This window comes from Manis pentadactyla, chromosome 4 (genome assembly GCF_030020395.1).
Source record: "Manis pentadactyla isolate mManPen7 chromosome 4, mManPen7.hap1, whole genome shotgun sequence".
NCBI lineage: Eukaryota > Metazoa > Chordata > Mammalia > Pholidota > Manidae > Manis > Manis pentadactyla.
In genome coordinates this window covers 166,475,397-166,500,767 of record NC_080022.1, presented here as the reverse complement: position 1 = coordinate 166,500,767, position 25,371 = coordinate 166,475,397, and the positions used below count along the sequence as shown (strand labels likewise).

Below are 25,371 nucleotides of genomic sequence, written 5' to 3'. Positions count from 1 at the left end.
TGTCTGCCCAGTACATGTCATTACAGAGCCAGCTTTTGGGACAAGTGGCCAGGACCTAGGCCAGGCTGGCCCAGCATGAAAGGTGCAGACATCAGCCCCTCACAGTTGACATAGCTCTGCTTCTGGGACTAGCACTAGTGACTGTCCCAATTTCAGCCATAAATGGAAGACAAAGAAAAGTGTACCTACAGCAGTGGGACAGATCAGTCATAGCAGAAATACACATTGCAAGAGGGTGGCATTTTAACTGAGGTTAGTCTTAACTGTCTACTTACCTGTAAGCTTTTCATCAATCCATCTATCCACCTGCCTACCCAACCTTCCAGAAATATATCTACTCAAGGCACATTGAGGGACTATGGGCAAGCCTACCTAGTTCCTCTCATATCCTTTTGGCCAGAGATCAGGCAGGGACTGTTTGCTTCCTGATCTTTTATACGCAGGTCTCTCAGAGCACCTGCAGGACTTCTGCCGGGCCTCCGATCCAGTCGGGCTGGTGTGGCAACCACCAGCAGATCTTTCAGAGGAACATTCTGGCTGGAAGAACTCTGCAAGAGGAGAAGGGGGGACACATCCAGCTGCCTCTTCTCCCCAGAGCTTCGGCTGCGGAAGTAGCACTCCCGGGGCAGGGAGGGGTTTTCTGGAAAGGCAAATCCATTGGCATCATCAGTTTGTCCTGTTGGGCTCTGCACAAATTCCTGGCTAAGGCCACCTCCCACTAGGGTCCCCTGGCCAAAAACTGGCTGAAGGTCCTGACTCAGAATCAGCCATTGTTTCTTTCCTCCAAATAGCTTATCTTCCCTGTTTTTCATACTTAATGCCCCTCAACTGGCACAGACTCAGCTGAATGGGCCTCATCTGAGTGAGAACGAGCACATGTTAAAGAGGACTTAGAAAAAGCATTCTATTTTTATCTTCTTGTCTTCCCAGTAAGACTGGACATTCCTTAAGGACATGAATGGTGTCTTCACTATTAGACTGGGGGCTCCCTGAAGGCAGGGGCTTTACCCCCCTTCCGCCAGACCAGGCACTACTCCATCTCCTAAGCTCTTGGCACGTCCCTGCACGTGCCGGCACTCACGTGACTGGTTACTCAGCACCAGCTTTGGGTGGCAAGAGACCGGGAACAAGAGCTTCTTCCTCAGTTGAACCTTGGTGAGTAGCTCCGACATCAGATGCTGCTTTTTCACGTCATTCTTCAGCAAAGCCCAGCTTGGGCCCAGGCTCCCAAAGAAGCCCTGTGGTTTTGTTGGCAGAGAAAGTTTTGACATTTTCTCCTGGATGAGATGCTGAGGGATCTGCTGCTGTTTGCATTTAGAGGGCACCATGCTGTCTATCTCTGGAGTTCTGCATTCACAGCTGGTTGTCACGGTCATGCTTGGCAGAGCCTCAGGGGAGTCTGAGACCTGGGTGGTGGATTCTGAGGTGGTTTCTACTGAGGAGAAGGGCTAGAAGAGAAAACAGTCCAAAATGAGATTGCGGAAAGCAAAGGGTTCCTTCTGATGCCATTCTTGATTTAAACAAAGCTATTAAGAGCTGGGTTCAGTAGCAGTAAGAAAGAGTAGATTAAATAGTTTCCTGACCAAGAATTGGTTACACACTAGAACAGAAGATGGTGGGAATGTTCACCGAGCTTCCCTGGGAGATCTTTAAACATGAGAGAGATTTTAAACACTAGAGACTGGTAATCAGAGAAAGAGGTATTATTTCAGTTATTAGATTGGCAACAATTAGAAAGCTGTTAGTAGGATATGGGGATACAAGGACTCTCATGCACTGCTGATAAGAATGTGGAACGGCACAGCCATCCTGTGAACCATCTAGAAGTAAAATTACAAATACCCTTTGAAACAACAATTCTGCTCCTAGATAAACATGTTGAATAAGTTATTAAATAGCCCCATAAAAAAAGGTATGTAGACCAATGTTCCCAGAAACGTTATTCACAATAGCCAAAGGGTGGACACAACCCAAATGCCCATGGACAGATGCATGTATAAACAAAATGTCACACACACATGCAATGGAATGCTAGTCAGCCTTAAAATGGAACAAAACTCTGATATATACTACAACATGAATGAAGTTTGAAAATGTTATGCTAAGTGAAATAAGCCAGATACAAAAGTACAAATACTGTATGATTCTAATATGAGGTACCTAGAGTAGTCACAGAGAGAAAATAAAACTGGGAGCAATGAAATAAGGCAGAAAAATATTTGAAGAAATAGTGACCATGAACTTCTCAAATTAGGCAAAAGACATCTATTTACAAAACAAAATAAGCTTAAGACTCCTAAATAGGATAAATACAAATAAAACTACAGCCAGACACATTATAGTTAAATTGCTGAAATCCACAGATAAAGAGCCAGAGAAAAATGGCATATGACATATAGGGGACAATGTTATAAATGCAGTTGACTTCTCATTAAAAAAGAAAAAGACCAGGATAATGGAACATTTTTAAAGTGCCACAAGAAAAAAAATTTCAGTCCAGAATTTCTAGGTCCAACAAGAATGTCCTTCAAAATGAAAGCTAAATAAAGACACCTCAGATAGACAAAAACAGAAGATTCATCACCAGCAAATAGATATGCACTACAATAAACACTAAAGGCAGTTTTTCAGGCTAAAGTGAAATGACAACAGACAATAGATAGATAGATGGATAGATAAATAAATAGATAGATAACAATAGATATGTATTGTTATATGTACATAATTAACATAAATATAATTTGAAAGTGTATCTCCTCTCTTAATTCTTTTAAATACTAAGTCTGTTTAAAGCAAAATTTATAACACTGTATTGTTTATGGGATTTACAATGTATGTTATGCAAAAGAGGGATTAACTTTCCTATGTTTAAAATCAAGTGCATTACCTCTAAGTAGATTCTGACAAGCTGAAGATGCATTTTGTAATCCCTAGAACAACTACTAAAAAAAAAAAGCAAAACATTAATGGAGTAAATGCTCCAATTAAAGGGCAGAGGTTGTCACACTGGATAAAAAAGCAAAATATATTTACGTATGTCTATTAGAGATTTAAATATAATGAGAAAAATAGGTTGAAAGCAAAATGATTTAGTAAAAAAGATATACCATCCAAACACTAATCATAACCAGCTGGAGTGTTCATTATAATTACTATCAAACAGATTCTAACACAAGCAATATTATCTGTCTGAAAGAGGTTTTTTTCATTTCTTGATTAACAAAAGGGCCAATATATCAAAAAGGCAAAATAATTATAAATGTGTACCTAATAAAAAAACTTCAAAATACATGAAACAAAAAATGACAGAACAAAAGGTAGAAATAAGTAAATATGCAATTGTTAAGATTTTAACATCCCTCTCTCAGTAATTGATGTAAAAAGTAGACATTAAATCAGTCTGGATATGGAAAATCTGAACAACACTGTCCATCACAGTGATCTAATTGACACATAGAACACTATACACAACAACTGCAGGATATACATGGAGCATAATACAAGTTGATAAGTTTTAAAACACTGAAATTTTACAAAGCATTTACACTAACCACAAAGGAATTAAATACTAAACTAATCAAATATCTTTAAAAACCCTAAATACTTACAAATTAAAGGATATACTCCTAGGTAACTCATGAAAAAAAATGAAATCACAAAGAACTTAGAAAATATTTCAAACTGGATGGTAATAAACTGCAACGCGTTAAAAATGTGTGGTATGCAGAAAAACTAGTGTTTATGGGGAAATTTATAGTGCTAAACTTAATTAGAAAGAAAGAAAGGCTTAAAATAAATAACTAACTTTCCACTTTAACAAGTTAGAAAAAGGTGATCAGATTAAAGCTAATAGAAGGAAATAATAAAGATAACACTGGAAATCAGCGATATAGAAAATAAACCATAGAGAAAATTCAAAAAGCATAAAGTTGGTTCTTTAATGAATAAAACTGATAAAGCCATAGTAAGAACAAGGTAAAGAGGAAACACAAATTACTGTTATCAGTCATGAAAGAGGGGATATCAGCATGGATTGTGCAGACATCAAAAGGATAATACGACTTAAAACGACCAGAAGGGACAGTAGTTTGGTTCTGGCTCTAGGTAAGATGGCTTAAGTATATTGCATCCTGTCTCATCCCAATGACTGTATCTATAAAACCTGCACAAAATGCATGCATAGAGTAGCTATTTAACAGTTCTGAAAAGTAAATAGTAGCAGGCAGGTGAAGGAAAATGAGAATCCAAAGTACCAGCAAGTCAGTGGTGAGTTTAGTTTCTCCTCCAGTACCCCCTGACCTGGACTTAAGGCAACCTAAAATTCAGAAGTGGGTTCTGGGAAGTAAAAAGAGAGAGCTCCAGGAGGAGCCCTATGGTTTTGCCTCAAATACCTTCTTTTCTTTCTTTTCTCCACTCTGAGCCCCATCTCCATGATGTCCTGAGGTGGTGGCACCAATGGTAGTGACAGAGCTGCCAGCAGGACCTGAGGAACCTAAAGATCTGAGGGAGGAGAACCGTCCTCTCCAAGTGAAGAAGCTATGGTCCCAAGGGGGTGGAGTTTCTCCCTAATATTTTTTTCTCTCTGTGACCTCCTACCACTTGGCTCTGTTCATTAGCAAATTGAATTCAGCAATCTGTAAAAAGATTAATATACCATGGCTAAGTAGAGTCTATTTCAGGAATGCAAGCTAGCTCAATATTTTTTTAAAAAATCAATGTGATCCACCAAATAACAGTTTAAAGTAGAAAAACCATATGATCTTATCAATTGATACCAAAAACTCACTTGACAAAATTCAATATCCATTCATGATTTAAAACAACTCTCAGCAAGCTAGAATATAAGTGAACTTCTTCAACTTGATGAAAGACATCTACAAAACCCCTAAGACTAACATCATACTTAATGGTAAAAGGCTGAAGGTTTGCCCTTTAAGATTGGAAAAAGGTAAGGATGTCTACTCTCTCCACTCCTGTTCAACATTGTACTAGAAATACTAGACAGTGCAATAAGCCAAGAAAAATGAAAGGCATAGATTAGAAAGAAGCAAACTGTATTTCTTAAAGAAGACAATTGTTTATGACAAAAATTCTAAAGAATCAACAACAACAACAAAATACTAGAATGTATAAGCACCAAAGCAATTCAATAAGAAAAAGGAAAGTATTTTCAATAAATAGTGTTGGAACTAGTTATACATAATGGGAAAAACAAGCCCTGGTTCTCATCACCTAGCATACTTAGAAATTAATTTGAAAGGGCCATAGACCTATACACAAAGCTTAAGCCATAAAGCTTTTAGAAAAAACCTAGGAGAATATCTCTGTGACGTGGAAGTGCATGAAAGTCCTTACAACACAGAAAGCAACATTTTTTCACTAATCAAAAAACACTATAAAGAAAAAGAATAGGCAATTTTCCAGAATATAAAAAGAATTACTACAACTCAAAAGATAAATAATCCTATTTTTTAAAAGGGATGGAGACAAAACTTGAACAAACTCTACACAAAAAAAGTATATGATCAATCAGCAGTTGACAAATTGCTCAACAGTCAGTTAATCATCAGGGAATTGCAAATTAATACCACAATATGAAATCACAACATAACTATTAGAGAGGCTAAAAGTTAAAAGACAGATAGCACCAAATGATGACACAGATGGAGCAACTAGACTTCTCATTCATTGTTGGCTGAAAGGTACAATGATATAATAATTTTAAATAAAGACTTTGGAGTTTCTTATAAAGTTACACTAGATCTACCTTTTGACCTAGCTGTCCTTCTCCTAGATAGTTATCCAAGAGAAATGAAAAAGTATGTCCACAAAAAAAAAAGAATTTGAACATGAATGTTGATAGGAACTCTAATCACAATAGCAATAAAATAAAAAAAAACCTGGAACAACCCAAATGTTCATCAATAGGAAAATGATAAACTGCAGTATTTTTGCACAATGGAATACAATTTAGCAACAAAGAAGAAAAAACTATTGATATACTCAACAATATGAATGAATCTCACAGATACAATACTGAGCTAAAGAAACCAGACACAAAATAATAAATACTATATTATTCCATTTACATAAAATTCTAGAATTGTTATAACATCTTTCTGTGTTGATGGATAATAACTGCACTAGAGGAGGTGAGACTTTAGTAATATGGGTAACTGTTGAAACACCGTGCTGTACATTTGAAACCAATATGAGATTGTATATCAACAATGCTTCAGTAAAAAAAAATTCTAGAATTGGCCAAACTAACATTAGGCAAAAAAAGTCAGCTAAGATAGGGATGCCTTGGGGAAAGATGCAAGGGAATAGGGTTGGGGTGGGGGTGGGGCAGGGGGAATGGTCTGGAAAAGGATTGAGGGAACTTTGGGGATATATAAGAAAGTTCTTGAATTCCACAAGTCCTTTTGGGTTCCTAGACCCAATTCCAATGTGTGTGTGGGGGGGAAGGGGGTCTTCCCACACAGGACACCAAGCAATTCTCAAACACCAGCAGTGTGTCCGAGAACTTAATTCAATTCTGACACTATCTGTCCAGAGAGAGCACCAGATTCCCCAGGTTAAGGGCTCCATCCTCAAGACTGCCCTCCACTCCCAATTCCAGAAACAAGTCACAAAGCCCAGACTGTTACCTGTGCTTCTTCTGACCAACTGGCTACAGATCAGAGGTTCCAACTACCTCCCCCTTCAGTTCCATTAATTTGCTTGAGCGGCTCACAGAACTCAGGAAAACACTTAATGTTTACCAGACTGAAAAAGGATACTGTAAAGAACAAAGCAAAACTGAAGGAACAAAACAGCAGCAGACTCACAGAACCCAAGAATGGACTAACAGTTACCAAAGGGAAAGGGATTGGGGAGGATAAGAGGGAAAGGAGGGAAAAGGGGGAAAAGGGGGCATCACGATTAGCACGTATTATGTAGAGGGGCGGGGACATGGGAAAGGCAGTATAACACAGAGAAGACAAGTAGTGATTCTATAGCATCTTGCTACGCTGACGGACAGTGACTGTAATGGGGTATGTGGAGGGGGACTTGATAATGGGGGAGTCTAGTAACCATAGTGTTGTTCATGTAACTGTACATTAATGATAGCAAAATAAATAAATAAATAAATAAATAAATAAATAAGGATACTGTAAAGGACACAAGTTTAACAGCAAGATCTCAAATAAAGGAGCTTCTATCCTTGTGGCACTTGAGGCCTGGCTCGGTGGCACACAGAAGCGTTCTGGTTCCCCAAGCATGAAAGCTCTCTCCCACAGAGAAGCAGGATGCAAAAACGGAGATAGGCTCTTCTGCTGGGTGTCTGTGAGGGCTTCACTGCATAGTCACGATTGACTAAGTCATTGGTTATTGGCTGGTTCAACCTCCAGACCCTGCCCTTGGGTGGGGTCCAAAAATCTCTCATTAACATGACGAGATACCCGTTTCACCTTTGAGGCCCTTAAGTGTTTTCAGGAGTTGTGGGTGAAGACCAAATATACCTGGCCAAATATGTATTCCTTATAACTCAGTATACCACAGTTCTATATTGCAATAAGGGTATGGGTTACACAGGTGTATTTGTCAGAATTGTACAGTTAAAATTTGATCATTTCAAGGCATATAAATTTAAACTTAGAACAAAAAGAAAAAAAGAGGCTCAACAAGAAAAAAAATAGGACACAGAATGAGGCAAATAACCCAATCACATTAATGAATTTTAAATGTAAGCATTTAAAAAATCCCTACTTTGAGTGATTCTACAAGATCTTACTATGCTGACGGACAGTGACTGTAATGGGGTTTGTGGGGGGGACTTGGGGTAGGGGAGAGCCTAGTAAACATAATGTTCTTCATGTAATTGTAGATTAATGATAACAAAATAAAATAAAATAAAAATTAATTAAAAAAAAATCCCTACTTTGCAAGAAAACATACTAAGACAAGAGAGTGGGAAATGAGCATAGGGATAAAAGGGAAAAGTAAGTAAATAGAACAGGTAAAGGCCTTGAATGAACCAAGTATGATACAATATCCTGAACCAAGGATTTGATTAAATCAATCATCTACACATGAAATTTAAAACAAGAAAAAGATAATAAAAGGTGCTTTATTAAAAAAAATCTCTTTAGAGTTAAGTACTACTGCTTTAGCTCTTAGATTAATGAGAAAAGAACAAAGGCAGTCTTAGAAAGTGGCCATTATATTAAAATAGCGGCTGCTCACTGAGTCCTGTGCGAACACCACCACTCTAATGGATCCTTTCATTTAACGCTCACAGTAATCCACTGGTAGGAACTATTATTAAAACTCAATTTTTTAATACATTTTTTAAAATACGGGGAGCCTTGAGGTATAGGGAATAGAGTGACTAGATGGAACTCATATATATAAAATAAAAGGAGATCCTAGGGTCCAAACAGAGGCAGCCAGATCCCCAAAGCATATTCTTTACTCAATTTTTTTTATTGTGGTAAAAAATCGCATAACATAAAATGTACCATCTTACCTGTTTTTAAGTGTACAATACAATAATGTTAACTATACACACGTTGTGCAACAGATCTCTAGAACCTTTTTAACCTTCAAAATTGAAACTCTATACACATTAAACAACTCCCTTACTTTCCTGCCCATAATCCCTGGCAACCACCACTTTACTTTCTAAGAATGTGATGACTCTAGATACCTCATATAAGTGGAATTATGCAGTATTTGTCCTTTTTTGACTGGCTTATTTCACTTTGGACAATGTCTTTTTAAGTTCTTTGCCCATTTTTAAGTTGCTTTTTTTGTTGTTGAGTCATAAGTGTTCTTTATACATTATGGATACTAACCTCTTATCAGATATATGGTTTGCAGATATTTTCTCCCATTCTATTGTATACGTTTTCATTCTGTTTATTCTTTAAGTTTAATGTAATTCCACTTATCTATTTTTGCTTTGTTGCCCATGCTTTTGGTGTCCTAGCTAAGAAATCATTGCCGAATCCTATGTCATGAAGCCCCAAAGTGTACTCTCATAAAGGGGTTTATCCAAGCATGGGTTGCAAACCTATTAGTGGGTCATGAAACTAACTGAGTAGATTAGAACTAGTATTTTTAAAAGAATAGAATAGAATAGCACAGAACAGAAAATATCATGAGCCACCATAAGGACTATAGCTAAGCATTGTTCCAGCAACTTTCTTCCAGTTGTGGGTGTATGTGATGGACTATGAAATAAGATGGATTTCTACTGTGGACTATAGTTAGAAATTTGAAAAACTGTGCTATTCCATACTGCACTTGGACCAAGCAAAGGCCCAACAGTGCTGAAGATTGTCCAGTGGCTACAGTAGAGTCATCACCTAGTCCTTGGTGGGCCTAACTGTGATGAACACAAAAGAACCTGTGCTGGAACCTCAAGTGATACATTCATGTGGCAACTTCATTTTTGCAGAAACCGAGAATCAGTGATCACATTAAATTACTATTTTTGATGTGAATTTTATTGGTGCAGTTTGTTTTGGTCTGGTTTTGTAGTCGCATAGAACCATAAGAATGAATATTTTATATCTGGTTTTATGCTTGCATATATTTATAAAAATAACTTAAGTCTACAATGGGGATCTTAATGTTTTCTTTCCTTCAAGAGGTCTCCATATATCAAAGGATTGTGAGAAACGTTGTTTAGGGGATATACTGGGTTCTACAGTGTCCCCTTAAAATTCATGCAAACCCACAACCTCAGAATGTGACCCGGTTTGGAAATAGGGTCTTTGCAGATATAATTAGTCGAGTTAAAATGAAGCCATTCTGAATTAGTGTGAGCCCTAAATCCAATGACTGGTGGTGTCCTAAGAAGAAGGCCATGTGAAGCTAGCTACACAGGAGAAGTCCAAGGAGGAAGGCCATGGGACAACAGACGCAGAGACTGGAGGCAGGCTGCCACAGGCCAAGGAGCACCAAGGATTGCTGGAAACCACCAGAATCTAGCAAGAAGCTAGGAAGGATTTTCCCTCAAGAGCCTTCCTATGGAGCATGGCCCTGCCAACACTGTTTTCAGACTTCTGGCCTCCAGAGCTGTGAGAGAATAAATGTGTGTTTGAAGCCACCTAGTCTATGGCAGTTTGTTATGGCAGCCCTAGCAAATGAGTACAACAGGTAGTGACCTGCCTAAAAAGGAAGGATGCATACGATGGCCTTTCTAAACGCCCTAGAAATACAGGTCTGTTCTCCCAACAGGTAGGCTGTTCCACAACTTGGGCTTCACAAGGGGGAAAGTGAGGTGCAGGAAGGCTAAGCAGCTTACTCAAAGAGCCATAGTAAGTCAGAGACAAAGAAATGACCAGAAAGCAAGGCTCCCACCAACACCCGCTGAGCTCAGCCCTCTAGGAGGGGAGACTGCTCTACTCACCACAGTGCCAGTGAGCACGTTCACTGCACAGGCAGATTTGGCTTCCTGAATTCTGGAGACGGTTTTACTGAGCTCCAGCCCAGGGCAGCTGAGAAGGCTTGCATTCCTCAGGTCAGGTACAGAGCTGCAATACCTCATAGATGCCGGTTCCGGAGGTGCAGGGCCACCCTCCTTCTGAGGGGCCTCCTGGTCGAGGCTGCTGTTTGTCTCAGTTGTCTTTGCATCTCTGACACTCAAGAGCGAGTCAGGTATGCAGGACACTAATGTCAATGGCTGGAGGTACTGAGAAGGAGGAAACCAAACACACAGCCCCTGGGAACCCAGCTCTGCACGCCCCGCAGGTTCATCTGCACCCAAGAGTAGGTGCAAAGGAGGTCAGGAGGAGAAGGAAAACAATAGTAATCTAAGGCTCTTAACCTGGGGCTCAGGGACTCCTAAGGGCTCATGGATGGTTTCCTGGGGGCAGTTTTAAAATTATATCTTTGTATATGTTATGGTAAGAGAGTCCATAGCTTTTATCAGACTCTGAAAGAGTCTGTGACCCTAACAAAGTTATTAAAAACAAAAACCTGCTCTAATCCCATCCTTTCAGGTAAGTCTTTGAGAAAAAGAAGGTAGACTAGAACATCAACTGAATCCTTCCACTGAGCCAGAAGAGGGAGCTGGGCAGAGAAGGGGGAATCCGAAGACTCAGATCATAGGACAACTGGACAGCTGGCCCGTGGCCTGGGGACTGGTCTGCCCTCTGGGCAGGGAGCAGGCTGGAAGCACCCAGCTGTGGTCAGACGTATTCGTCCCCACAGTGTAAGGGGAGGTCCCTGGCCTGCTGCAGGGAGCACTCCAACCCAAACTGGAGCTGGGGACCATGAGTACATGGAGTTGTGGAGCCCACTTCCCATGTGGGGATCGTGCTCAGCCTCCCGGCTGCTTTTACTCCTGCTGAAGGAGGCAAGAAGGAGACCAGCGAGAGTCGTCTGCCTGGGGTGGAGGGATCCTCTGCAGGATGCCGGGCTCCCCCTCCTGTGGCCCGGCCCTCTATGCAGCCCCATGCCTTCAGTACGTCTGGGCTCTACATAGCAGTCTCCTGGGCACCCCCCCGTGGCCTGGCCCCAGCCGGGGAAGGGTGCTGGGCACGTGTGCTCCCCTCCCATCTGGGTTTACTTGTTTGGAGGCATGGGTGGTGTCGGCCTTGTCTTTGTGCCGTTGTTTCTGTTGCCAGCTGTTTCTCTTGCCTCTTGCTTGCTCGCCTGCCGATTCCCCCTGCATCTCTACCTTCTTCTCTTTTGTTTGGAAGTGTTTTTTCTCCTGTTTTCTTCTCAGCTCCTGAATCAGCTGCCTGCCCATTGAGAAGCAGTGAGCGTCATGTAGGTTAGGGACAGGCTGTTGATGTGAGCATTCTCCGTGAGGGGCGGACAAGACTGGGCAGAGGCGGAGCACTCCACATTTCCTCCCCCAGCGTGACCAGTCTGCACAAATGATTCAAGGTCACAGAGCAGGAGGCAGACCTCCAACCACACCCTTCCTAGTCTGGGGAACAGCACCCGAGGAGAGATGCACAATAAGGGGGCTATACCCCATGCCACCACACCTCTCTCTCCCCACTTCCCAGCAGGCCAAATCCCATAGAAGGTGGGTGCCAGGAATTGGGTCTGGGTAGGAGGCCAGAGTCAGAGGCTGTCATCTTGAACCACTTCATAGTCTGGGCCTCTCTGGCCAATGATGTAATGGAAATCGCACAGCCACACGAGTCAGGAGACTGGGGATCTAGACTCTGTCTTGCTATCATCAGCTTGTGGTCCCTTCTCTGCTTTGAACTCCCCTTCCATAAAATGAGGTGGTGCGAGGGGATTGGACTGGAGGCAATGACTCCCTTCCAGTTCTTAGATCTTATACCTGCATGAATCCAGGAGGCAGCTCTGAGGGGCTGGGAATTCTGGAGTGGGGTGGGGATGCCTCTCATCGGTGAGTTTCTATAAACAGCGACACGTCTATGTAAGAACACCCCACACTAAGGAATATTACAATTCCTGGTTCCTGGGAGACTAAAGCAGATGTTCCTCTGACAACTTCCAGGAGAGACTGAAGCTCTCTGCCTGGATGGAGGCATCCTCTGAAGGACGCCAGGCTCCCCCTCCTGTGGCCCAGCCCTCTATGCAGCCCCATGCCTTCACCATTCCTGGGCAGTCACCCAGAGACTGGTTAAGCACAATCCCCCCACCTCAGCACCCCACCCGCCCCACCGTGGCAGCCTTCCTACCGGGCATGCACCTCCCGAGCCCTGGAGGTAACGGTATTCTGGAAGAGGGAGTTGTTGTCCTGGAAAAACTTCTCATATTTCTCTGAATTCAGACTGGGATAAATCAGGCGGAAGCCTCCACAGTTTTCCTTCTCATACTTCTCCGTTTTCTCTAATCGCACAGCCTGGAAACCCTTGACCTCCTCAATCCTGTTGAGAAGCAGAATAACAGGGCTTCAGTTAGATTTTCTTGGGACAAAGCCTGCAAGGGACATGGCCAAGCTGAATGTAGTCCAGGGCCAGAAGGAGGCCTCACACACAACAGCGGTTGATCAGTATTTACTAAACACTGATCTACTGAACTTGTGACTGTTCCCCTGAAAGGAGATTCTAACCCTCTCAGGACAGCCGGGGCTCTGAGAGCTGGTCAGAACAGTCTTTCTGACAGCTCACCTCACACAAAGAACCCCATTTCCCTCTTGGCTTAGTTCTGAGGAGGCAGACTGTCGCCACCTCCCCATCCACAGCCCTTATTGCCCTTCTCTGGAGAATGGCAGCTTGTGTTTTGCTAAATTTGAGGGCTTCTTAGATGAGTTTTTATGAGCTGCAATGATCTCATTCTTCCTCACAGCCCCCAGGGGAGGTGGAGGTCAGGGAGGAATGATAAGCCCCCTTTACAGCGGAGAACCAAGAGCCACTGAGCTATCCAGGGCCAAGATGTGATGAGGAGACTGATTGAGAGGAGGCCCTGGCTGCTCTTAGCTGACGCTGTCTCCTTCCCACGGAGCCCGGAGGAAGCTGGTGGTATAGGCAAGGCCCTCTAGAATCCCAGGCAGCACACTCACTGGGCTCTGGGTCCACCCCCGCCCCTTCCCTGCAAGGTGACCTTGTGCAGGTCAGCTCCCCTTCCAGAGTCCTGGCCTCCTCCACACCCAAACAGGAGCATGCTACCTACCTTCCCAGCACCCCTCTCACAGGGAAGACTCTGCACACGTGAGAGTGCTCTGAGAAGCACAGTGCCACCCAAACATAGATACCATTGCCAAAGCAGAAAAGGCATCTCTTTGATGAGGTTCAGTCTTCTGACACTAGAATCCCTCCACAGAAGGAAGGCCCCTGTTGAAAGGCCAGTACTGCCTGGCAGGGAGCAGGGGACCTTAGCTCTGGCCAACTCAGTAGTGTGGAAAAGGACAGACAAATCTTTCTTTTTGCAAAAACAAAGGAGTGGTTTTACTTTTTGTACTGGTTAATCTCTGAATCCTTATGTGATAAGAAAGAGCACATCTGTTATATATAGTTCTATCTATAACTTAATCTCCCATTTTTAGGAGCAAAGAAATATCCATGGTACAACTGTTCAAGCTGCCACATTCTGCAAATATAAACTAATTTTCCATATAGGAGTATCATGAATTAGAACTGACTCCCCTTCCCACCAGCTCCAGGCAAGAGCCTTATTTGTTAATTAATTACTTTTAAAATGGAGCTTTAACTGACATATAACATTGTATTAGTTGCAGGTGTATAACATAATGATTCAATATTGGTATATATTGCAAAATGGTTACCACAGTAGGTCCAGTTAATATCCATCATCAGACATGGTTTCGAACTTTCTTTTCTTATGATGAGAACTTTAGATCTACTCTCTTAGCAACTTTCAAATATGCAATATAGCATTATTAACTATAGTTGCCATGCTGTACATTATGCCCCCTTGACTTATTTATTTTATAACTGGAAGTTGGTACTTCTTGACCCATTTCACCCATTGTGTGTACTCCCCCACCAAGAAAGATAATAATAGATTATTATACATATATAAACTATGTTAATTATTATTTAAAATGCTGATATGCCTAGATTCATATAACTATAGGTTAGATTATTTTAATAAGTAATTAGATTACTTTAATAATCCCTAACCCAAATTACAGTGCCAGGCACTCTGTTAAGCCTTTTATATGCATTCTCTCATTTAATTCCCCAACAACCTTATGTATCACTAGCTCCATTTCACAGAAGAACACTGAGCCTCAGAGAAGTGACATAAAGGCTGCAGAGCCTGAGGCTGTCAAGCCAGAACTTGGACAAGGCAGGCCAGTCTTATGGGGAGCAAGGAAGTCCAATAGAATGGGGTCCCCAGGATGTGGAGTCACTACTATACCTGGTCTCCCGAGAATGACATTGCTGCAGGAATCGCCCCCGTTTTCTCTCCTCCTCCAAGACTTTCTTTTTGTCACAGCTTCCCAGGTTGATCAGCACCAAGGTGTCATACAGCAGACTGTCTTTCACCTCTTTGTCCAACCAGGAGTCAGTGGAGAAGCTCGGGGAATGGTTGACCTGTGAGAGCAGGGCGGCAGCTGGGGGCTGGCCTGTCTAGACTGAAAGCAGAAGTGGCCCCAAATGCCAGCTCCAGGGAGCTCCCTAAGCCCACCTGGGACTCTGGCCACCAAGGTGAGTGGAATGGAGAGAGACAGAGGGTCTGCCCTGGAGCTGCAGTGGGGGAAGAAGGAAGTGGAGACCCTCTAGTTTAATTGGCCCTTATTTCAGTCCTCCGCTTGAGAAGTGCCAGGGGTGCTTGTCCTGATTCCTCTCCACCTGGCCGGCATGTGTGCTCTCACGTACCCTGTGCATCCCACAGACAGATGGAAGGGGGCAGTCCAAGGGCCAGGCTGGGAGGCAGGGAGCAGAAAAGAGAGATGCATCCAGGATCCTAGCTGAGATTAAGGGAGACAGGTGGGAGGAGGGAGAGGACTCATTCCTGCTCACATGAAAGTCCACGTTGTTCAGAGGCATTATGTGGCATTTGAAGATGTCTAGCAGTTTCTGAAGGTTCGTGCCTGGCAGCTAATTCTGCTCTTTGTGTAAGAGCTCCAAACAACCATATTGTCCTTACCCATACCTGGGAACAAGGACTGGGAATGGAGGGAAAGCAAGGCTCCAGGAATCTGATCCATAATTCTGGTTTTCTGCTCCAAAGGCTGATTGTCAGCTGGAACTAGCATCTCTGACTTGCACCTCATTCTCCCACCACCCCCTTGTGATGCATATCTAATTGCCACTTAAGAGGGGTGCTGAGCACAAGTCTAATCTGGCAGACAGACCCTCAGATTCAGAAGCTTCTTTTCCTCCTCCCACCACCCCATGGTCTAGGGAGACGGGAAACTCACTTAGTGGCTCCCAACCCACTCTCGTGGCCACAGACACCAGGTGGCTGTCTGTTGGTACTTGGAACTGAGGGGTCCAGCCCCTGAGAGCTCAGCCTGGCAGCTCCCGTCTGATCTTGAGCACCATCAACCCAGCTTTGATGAAGAACACCCCCTTTCTGGGAGATAATTATTTTACAAAAGGCAGAGCTGTCTTTAGAATCACTCTGTGCCTGAGATCAGAGTTTTTAAGTCTGGGTAGACCTCAAGGTGCCAGGAATTCTCTAATTCCCAGCCGTCCAGCCCCCTCTGGTGGCCACTTCTCAGCTAAGGCAGAAGCCCCAGGAAGCAAGCACCAGGTGAGGAAGTGGCGTGGGAGACTGAGCTGGGAGGGCAAAGGGGTGAGGGTAAAGGTAACAATCACAGGGGCTCTCTGCGCCCCTCACCCCGGCCTCCCTACCTCCAACAGCCAGGGCTTGAGTCTGTGGTCCAACAAGATGTCAAAGCCCAGAATTTCAAAGCAGGCACTGTTGAGTGTGTGGTTGGGGAAGCAGGTGTGGTAGTTATGCTTGATGATGGGCTGGGCCGACATGATTGTCTTGATAATGACATCCTCCATATCTCTCCATATCTGCTCCACATTGTAGCCATGGCTCTCCATGTACGTGTTGAAGGTGGAGAGCTTCCTGGAAGAGAGAACCACAGGCCATGAGGCATGACAGCCTGTGTCTGGTCATCTAAGGCCACAGCATGCTGGAAACCAGAAACTTCTAAAAAAGTCCAGGCCCCAGAGCCAGGGGGCATGGACACCGAGAGCCAGGTGAAGCCAGGTCTGTGTCAGCTCAGGAGGAGCCTTCAGGAGCCACAGGGTCACACCCCACAGGCCTGGAGTGGGCACAGATATAATGATGTGAGAGGCTTGGCCTGGGAACTTTCACTGTGACACAGAAAACACCCATGGGCTGGGGAGGCAACTGGGTATCCTGTGTGGAAAGCTTAATGGGTGGATAAAATATTAAAAAACCAACACCTTACATCATGGATTTGATTTGGTAGCAATGGTTTCTGAGCCTTTGATGTCCATTAGAAGCACTTAGGGAGACTTTTAAGAACATTGATATCTCACCTCAGCCATCTAAAGGGATTTCGGGGGACACTAAAGACCCAAACATTTTATTTTAGGGATGCCCATGGGGAAAAGACAGCCCCACCGCATTTCCACAACCAGGGTTATTACCAACTGTCCCGGGCAGACGGGACAGCCCTGCTTTTCAGTCACAGGCAAACCAAGATGGCAGACATCAAACCCTATCACAGACCTCAGAGGATGACTACCCCACGTGGAGAGGTTCATGAGGAAACATCCGAGAGCATCTCCAGTCAGCTCTGAACTGGGCAGAACCGAGAGGATGAATCTGACGGGCCCAAGAGGAAATGATGGGGACAGACACGCACTCCCTCACGTGAACACACGTGTGCAAAGACAGCCAAAGTGGGAAGTGGAAATATGGGAGGAGAAGAGGCAAGAGAGTGAAAAGCAAAGAAGAAAGTGAGAAGACAAGAGACTTGGCTCACCCAAGCGGATCAAAGAGCTCAGTGGACCTCAATGAAGCCAAAAAGGAGGAAGCAGGGTCAGTCAGCCAACGCATATCTGCTAAGGGCCTGCTGTGCGTGCAAACCTTGTGCAATGAGAAGGTCCCAAGAAAGCACAACCTCTGTCATGGGAAGCCTAAGAACCATATGTGGACAGCACACATACAAAACAAGGATGCACTATATAGAGACAGATAAACAAAGGCCACGCAATATAGACGGCCACATCCTCTACTTGTCACGGTCAGGGAATGGAGTGTTGCACATAAATGAATTTTCCAGATTGATTAAAGCCAACACTTTATTTAATTTGCCTAATTGGAAAATAAAGTTTCCCAAAACAGATTATACACTTGCCTGCCTTCTTATAACAGACGTTATGAATCATAGTCTCTTCTTGATGACTCAGGCCCCTCATGCTGAACATACATTACAGTGCAGTCTCGTAACACCCAGTGGTTAGTCAATACGCCTGGACACACCAGCTCATGCTGGGCATGCTGAACAACGAACAGGTCTTTGCCCCAGAAGCCTGCCAGGTTTCCAGTTTTTCTGTCTTCTCCTTTACTGCTCCTACTGATTGGTAGCCTAGTGGCGGATTTACAGCTGGCCTCAAGCTGGGGAGGGAGGAATTTGGGGCAGCTGAGGCAGGCAGCATGAGAAGCAGGTTGTCTCAAAAGATGAGGAAGAAGAGGAAAGGCGAAAGGAAAAGGGAGAGAGAGAGAGGGTACAAAGGATTCTGCTCAGCAACGTGGAACCACCCAGAAGGCCAGGGCACCATTCTAACCCTAGGGAGCATAAGGACACAAGAAAAACATGCGCACCAAGCAAAGAGCAGTCATGGCCTTTGGCTGATGATGACTGCAGGGGAGATGGGAGGCTAGAGATAGAAAGGTTACTGTGGATTGTTACATGCAGACTCTACTGGGGTGTCCTTAGAGGTGGAACCCAGCCCCTCACCTGAGAAGATGGGTTTTGCCTACATTGCAGTGGTTGCATGCCCGGACCAGAACCTAGAACCAGGTCAGAGGAGGCAACATGGAAACTCAGTGAGACAGAAGGGCCTTCCCATGTTTTGGTTGCAGCTGAGCAAAGAGAGGTGGGAATGAGCCATGCCTGTGTTGTCAAATGTGAGCAAAAAGTGTCCTGGTAGAAGAGCATGCAGCGAATAGCACAAGCTGCTTGGCCTAGTGGTTAAGGGCACGGGATTGGGAGTTTTAATTCCAGCTCTACCACTTGCTGCCTGTGCGACCTTGAGCAGGTTGATACTTAACCTTTTTTACACCTGTTTCCTAATAAGCAAAATCAGGATAATAATAATGATGCCTACTTCATAGTGTTGTGAGGATTAAATGGATTGAAGTATGTAAATTTCTTAGAGCCAGGCCTGGCATACAGCAAGTGCTAACAAATAAAATGTTGACTATTTGTGTAATATTATGTAATAATAGTGGAAAGTGGAGTCTGGTCCAATCATAGCAGGCTGAGCAGATGAGTTTGAACTTGATACTCTAGGAGGCATACTGGTTGCCTGAGAGTGGATGTAATGAGTACAGTAGTCCCCTTATGTCTACCAGGGACATGTCCCATGACCTCCAGAGGATCGGGACAGTACCAAGCCCTCTATATACTATGCTTTTTCCTATACATACACACCTACAATAGTTTAATTTATACATTAGGCACAGTAAGAGATTAACAACAATAACTAATTAGCGAGTAGAACAATTATAACAAATATACCTTAATAAAAGTTATATAGATTTGACCTCTTCTCTCATATTGTCTTATTGTGCTGCCCTCCGCCTTCTCTTGATGATGCGAGATGATAAAATGGCCAGGTGATGCGAGAAGGTGAGGGGAATTACGCGGGCATTGTAAAACAATGTTAGGCTGCTACTGACCTTCTGACCGTATGTCAGAAGGAGGAGGATCCTCTGCCATGGGTAAGTGACACTGTGGATAAGAGGGGCTACTATATGAGAATGTATGATACCTCTGCCTACATATGGGTTATTTTTTTGAAGCCCATTCATCATATCATCTCAGTAGAGCCTTCCAGCATACCTGTGAGGCTGGCCAGCCAGTATTCATATTTTATTATGTCATTCTACAGATGAGAAAATGGAGGCATAGAGAGGTTAAGCAGAGGTGTCCAGAGCTAGAGGGAAGAGCAAGGAGCCAGTGTAGCCAGGGTCTGAGGCTGAAGCGAGGTCTGGGCCTGGTGGGAACGAAGGGACACAGGGACATTTGAAGGAGAAACCTTCAGGATTCAATGACTCACTGGAAAAGGAAACATCCAAGATGACATCGAACTCTCTAATCCTGCAGATCAGAAGGGAGCGATGGGGCATTCGGGCCGGGTCAGCTGGAATGCTGGGGTGGGAGCGAGGAGAGAGAACGCATCCATGCTGGGAAATGGTGAGCAGGAGCAACACGGAGACAGCCAGGCACAGCAGAGGAGAGACGGGCCTGGAGCTCAGGGAGAGAGGCTGAGCCAAGTGAGGGCAGGGTGGAGGCTGGGGGAACAGAGAGGGTGACAGAGAGGAAGAGTAGAGGGGCAAGGCCAGACCTGGGGTGAGAGAGAGGTGAGGAGAAGGGAGAGGAAGGACAGAGGGGCACACAGGGCTGCAGAACTTCTCCACCCTCTCACCTTAGTCCTGGCACCCAGAAGACCCCAGAACACCCCCTCCATCACGGCCTGAGGGCCCACAGCCTGTTGGCAGGGTGTCAGTCTTCATGAGAGGAGGGACAGGAAGGCTCTCCGATTACATGCCCTCAAACTGAAGAAAAAGAGCAGCAGCCATGAGTGCTGTCCATGCTGCTGTCACAGGTCACCTGAGTTCCACAGTGGCCCTGTCAGGTGAGCAGGGCATGCAAGGACAGGGCAGGACGCCCCAGTGCCCTCATTTTACAGACCAAGAAGTGGAGGCTGGGAGACATGAAGGGACTTGGCGTGAGCTTACTCAGTGGGTGAGAGTCTGAGCCAGGACTGGAAGCCAGGCCTCACTGAGCACCAGTGCCCAGTGCACACTAGCCAGGGACCCAGGGGACCCGCAGTGGGTGGGGAGAAGACAAAGCAGGGGAACTTCAGGCAAGACAGGGGGCTGGTGCCCTCTGGAAAAGGGCAATGTCCCCTTCAAGCAGGCTTAACCTAGTGATTCTCCTCTGATGCTCTGAATTCAAACAGATTGCCTGTTTATCAGTCCTTTAAAGCCTAGTGCAGGGAAAAACCATACATCCTGGAATGAGACAGACCTACCTTCCTGTCCTGCTCTAGTATTTATGGCTATGTGACCTTGGGCAACTTACTCAACCTCTCAGAGACTTGGTGTCCTCCTCTGTAAAGTGTAAGTGGCATCTAATTCATAGTTCTCCACCTATGAAGGGTAGATTATAATGCCTCTGCCACAGTGTTGTGAAAATTCAATGAAAAAAAACGCACATGAAACACCCAGCATGCATCCCAACATACAGGAGGACTCTTCTTTCCCCTTCCCTTTTATTACCTGGCCAGGTTCACATTTTTCAAACCCCTTTTTTCTTAAAATTCAAATGAGACAGGATCAGATGAGAACATGAATGTAAAGGCTGTTTGGGAAGATACTCAAGCATTCCTGTCATTTTTTTGCCTTCTGGGAAATCTTAAAGCCAGCTAGCCACATGTCATGTACACCAAGCATCATGACACATCATTTGAGAATCTCTGTTGGAGCAACACCCCAGGGAGCCACAGGCCAAGAAACAATTGGCCGGCATGTTCTCCCATGGCAGACGAGTAATCAATAACTATCTGGGGGTTTGCAAATGTCGGGATAGCCAGCTGTAATAAGAGTATGTTTTGGGGTGTGTGTGTGTGCGTGTGCGTGCGTGTGTGTGTGTGTGTGTGTGTGTGTGTGTGTCTTGCTGGGGAACTGGCTCATGTTTATCTCTCCTTCCACTCTTGGAGGGTTTATGATGTGGCCTTCTTTTAATGATTAACAGACAGAGGGCAGAGACTAAGGAGTCTGTTCTGGGTTTAGAGGCAAAGAAATATTTTCTGAGACCATGTGACCCAAAGATGGGAACACTGATGGGGACTGACGGGGCTTTGGGTTGATCTCCAGAGCGCGGCACTGAGACTGGTAGGGAAAGACAAGAGAAGTAAGCTGCTTCCTTACCTCTTGCTGCCAGAGTGAGCATCTCGAAGGAAGTTGGAACTGTGCTTATTAATGGAGTAATTAGTCAGGTGCATGCAGATATCATCCTGGGGAAAGACACACAGTCTGTGGGGGCAGGAGGAAGGGCAGGCCTCCCCCTTCCTCTCTGTGCCATCCCCTGGCCCTGGGCTTAAAGAAATGGGAAAGACAGGGCAAGTCCCAGGGCTTACTTAAACTGGCAAAACAGAGGAAGTACATAGGAGAATCCTACAGCCTGAAGCATGAGAAACTCCAACTCCTGAGATGCAGGGTGCCCTGCCTAAGGGGGGCCAGAGAGTGGGGTGGGGGAGAAGTGGGGGCTCGCCCATGGCCTCCTGTCCTTGAGCACCACAGAACTGTGGCCCTGGCTTTGTATGCAGGCAGACCTGACCACAAGTCCTTGCCTCATCTCTTCCTAGTTTTGTGATGTCAGACAATTCCCTTATACTCTCTAGGTTTTCATTTCCTTATCAGCAAAATGGAGATGAGAATCCCTATTTCCGAGGGCTCCTGGAAGGGTAAATGAATGAACATTCGCAATCTGGCACCTAGCAAGCATTCAGCATGTGCCAGCCATATCCACAATGTCTTGGGAATGTGGATTTAACTAGGATGTTTTATTACCAAGGGAGGAAGTGGGAGGTGGCATGTCCCCTGAGCTCACCAGGTTGTCTGTGCAAGGGTGGGAGTAAGAGGTGGTGGCAAAACGGGCCAGTCCTTCATTGTATGCAAAAATCCTGAGGGGGTCACAGGATGTCATCAGCACATAAATCCGCAGGTCAAACTTGAACCCATCAATGATGAAAGGCTGGGAAGAGAGAAGTCACACAAGCATCAGAGGAGAAATTCAAATTTGGAGCTCGTTGGCACCCCATCTTGTTTTTGTGGAGTCAGCACTAACACTGCCTGATGTTACAGACTGCGGGCTTGGCCAGTGTTGGAGAAAGGGACAAGGGGACTTGGGCTCTGTAGCCCACCATGTGACCTCGTGGAAGTCACTAAACCACAACGTGCTTCCGTTTCAAATGGCACAAGTAACCACCTCTAAGAGATGCTGTGATGAAGTACATGCTGTGACCATGCAGGACTATGTTACTGTTGCAGTTCTGCAAGATTCACCCTGTAGTGCTGACCTGCAACGCTGGCCTGTCCTTCCCCCTCCATGCACACTTCCACAGGGCTCCCTCCCTGCAGCAGACTCTACTGCATGTTATGGAGTAAAGCTGGTTACCATTATCCCTCCAGGACCACTCTCTTCCCCCAAACAGTGGGACCTCCATAGATCAAAGGTGCTCTCTCAGCTGTCATGTTGGAAATCAAGGGGCCAGCCTGATAGGGCCAGACCAACTGACAAGGGTACAGGGTTGAGGGATGCTCTGGCCTAGCACATGTCATGTCCCTGTCAGAAGGTTTGGTCTGACAGTCCAAGCCAAGCCAGAAGACTGGACTCAGCTTCGCCCCCTACCCCCCAGCCTCCATTCCCTCATTTCCCATTGATCCAGTGAAGCTAGAGCCTAACGTTGCCGTGGGCAATAAATAACTAATCACAATGAGGAAGTACCTTGGAAATATAGAGCTGACAGATCATATCCTCCCCTGGTTTGATTTCTTTCACCGTCCGGGTGATGAATATACCTCTCCCTTGGCAGCCCGAATCCGGTTTACAAATGTACGTCTTATTTTTTCTTGACCTGCTGTAGTTCTGCAAATCTCCCCAGCTATCAGAGCACGAGGGGGGGAGCAAGATACACCTTTAGCTGGGGGGCAGGGAAAAGGAAGGCCAGCTCTTCATTAAAAAAAAAAAAGGTATCCAATGTGACAACCCAGAGATCTGGAGCTTGGAATCTAGCTCAAGCCCTCCCAAGTGACATCTCCCCACCCTGAGCTCGGCTTGTGCGCTGGACCGCCTCCACTCCAGCCAGAGTATCAGAGGGCAGATATTCTCTCTGAATATACTTTGAAGAAATATTCAGAATTGAAGAAATATTCAGAACTTTGAAGAGCATATTCAGAAGAAAGAAAGACATTGATCTAATGCATTATAAATCTCAGTCTTGCCCTACTTCTCGTTTTGCCTTTTAACCGCAGAGAGCCCTGTGACCACTGGAGAAATCACTTAACTGCAGTGGTCTGCAGTGACCATGAAATCTGGAGGCACCTGTTGACCTGATGTCAAACATGTCTCCTTTTAAGTGGCTGCTAAGCCCTGAAAAGTGTTCCAAACCAGCTAGGAAAGTCTGGGAACCTTGGAGCTCCTGGTTTGGGAAAGTACTCGGTGGAGAGGGGGGTGGGATTCCTCTGAGGCCCTTGCCATGTGAGTATGATTCTGATGGCAATGCTTCTCTGCTCCCCCCTGTACCTGATCTCAAACACGAGAGTGTACTGAAGCCATGCTCATGTCGTCTTGCATTTCTGTTTCTTGGTGATGTGGTCCAGAGTGTCCTGGACACCAGGAATGGGTGTCCAGTTTCAAGATGGATAAAGGGAGACCAGAGACAGGGAAAGGCTGACTACCATCACAGTACTGCCACAGGACAGAGGTCAGGCTCCCCTCCCTCCTCCAAACCTGGGTGCTAACCATTACTGCCCTCCCCCCCATGTGCTCATGGTCCTTAAAAATTCAGAAACTTCACAGTTAAAAAGTTGGAACAAATCCAAAGTCAGCAGCTTTCAGGGTCAGAACAAAATCTTACTCCAACTGTAGGCACAGGCTCTAAGGCACCCAGCCCCTAAATGTCATCTAATTTTATAGGCAGAGGTTTACGTTTTCTCACCCTTGGGCACACCCTTTACCCCTTCTCTTTCTGATCAGGAGGGATGCATGGGAGATCCTATGGGAAGGGAAAAGAGCACCCAGGGAACCAGTGGCAAGAAGGAAAGGTACATCGGTTGGGGAGTGAGAAGGGAGCGTGGTAGGCACTCACTCAGCAGGAAGACACCAAGTCCTGGGGAAAAAGTGGAAATCTTTAGGGAACATCTTCAACATGCGACCCATATTCCTGGCCAGCAAGTCCTTGCGACAGATTTCACTCATCCCAGGGAAGTGATTGATTTTCTGCAAAGGAAGCCAGAATTCATGAACAATGAGGGACCTGGGAGTGCCCAGGAGTGTCCTCCAAGGGGATCTCTTTTTAGGAGTCCCTCGGGGGACACTCCTAAAAGTGGGGGCCTCCCTGAGGACCAGCTCTGCCCCAGATACCTGGTAGCTCTTCATTTCCATCACCCGCTCCAGTGACACCGAGTAGTCAGTCCAGAAGAGAGTCCAGTCTTCATTTTCCCCTCCTTCTCGAAGCCCATACAGTTGGGCGGCCCTCCGCACTGCCATGGAATTGGAGGACACACCTGTTAGCCCAGGAAGAGGGGAAGGAGCGTGGGGTTGGGGGGTTGTGCTCCCAGGTGCTCTCAGACCACGCACAGAGGCAAGACACCTCCGCTCCTTGGGACTGGAAGCCATCTTGCCCTGTCTGGACACACCATGGCCGAGAAGGGACATGGAGAATACCAAGGAATACAGCCTATGCCCAGTGAGCGCTACAGAGGGATGAATGTTTTCCCTGCCTTCCCCTTGCCAGGAAGTTGGCCTCTGGTGTTCCTCCAAACACTAAGCACAGAATGTTCAGGGAATATCAACTAATCTTGAACATCAGCCAGAGTCAAGCGTAATTAGTAAGGCAAATTGACAGAAAAAATTATATAATACATTTCAAAACCACACACATGCTACCACAGCTTTGTTCCCCTGCCCCTGCTGGTATTAGCAGCTGCGAGCTGACTCAAATGCCTTCAAGGGCCTGGAAAGGAAGGAACGGCTGC

The 25,371-nt window shown here is 45.3% G+C and overlaps 1 protein-coding gene across 1 annotated transcript; it reads right to left on the bottom strand.

Annotated features, from left to right (window-relative positions):
• Window positions 1-368: 368 nt before the first annotated feature.
• On the bottom strand, window positions 369-25,134 carry TTLL6 (tubulin tyrosine ligase like 6). The gene is made up of 12 exons (XM_057499520.1): window positions 24,758-25,134; window positions 24,483-24,613; window positions 23,120-23,276; window positions 22,223-22,366; window positions 21,541-21,626; window positions 16,248-16,473; window positions 14,806-14,981; window positions 12,660-12,848; window positions 11,564-11,738; window positions 10,403-10,684; window positions 1,082-1,448; window positions 369-640 (listed from the first exon to the last, which is right to left on the bottom strand). Exons 1-12 carry the CDS (start codon window positions 25,049-25,051, stop codon window positions 369-371), a joined length of 2,499 nt encoding a protein of 832 aa, XP_057355503.1. The 5' UTR covers window positions 25,052-25,134.
• Between the last annotated feature and the right edge of the window lie 237 nt (window positions 25,135-25,371).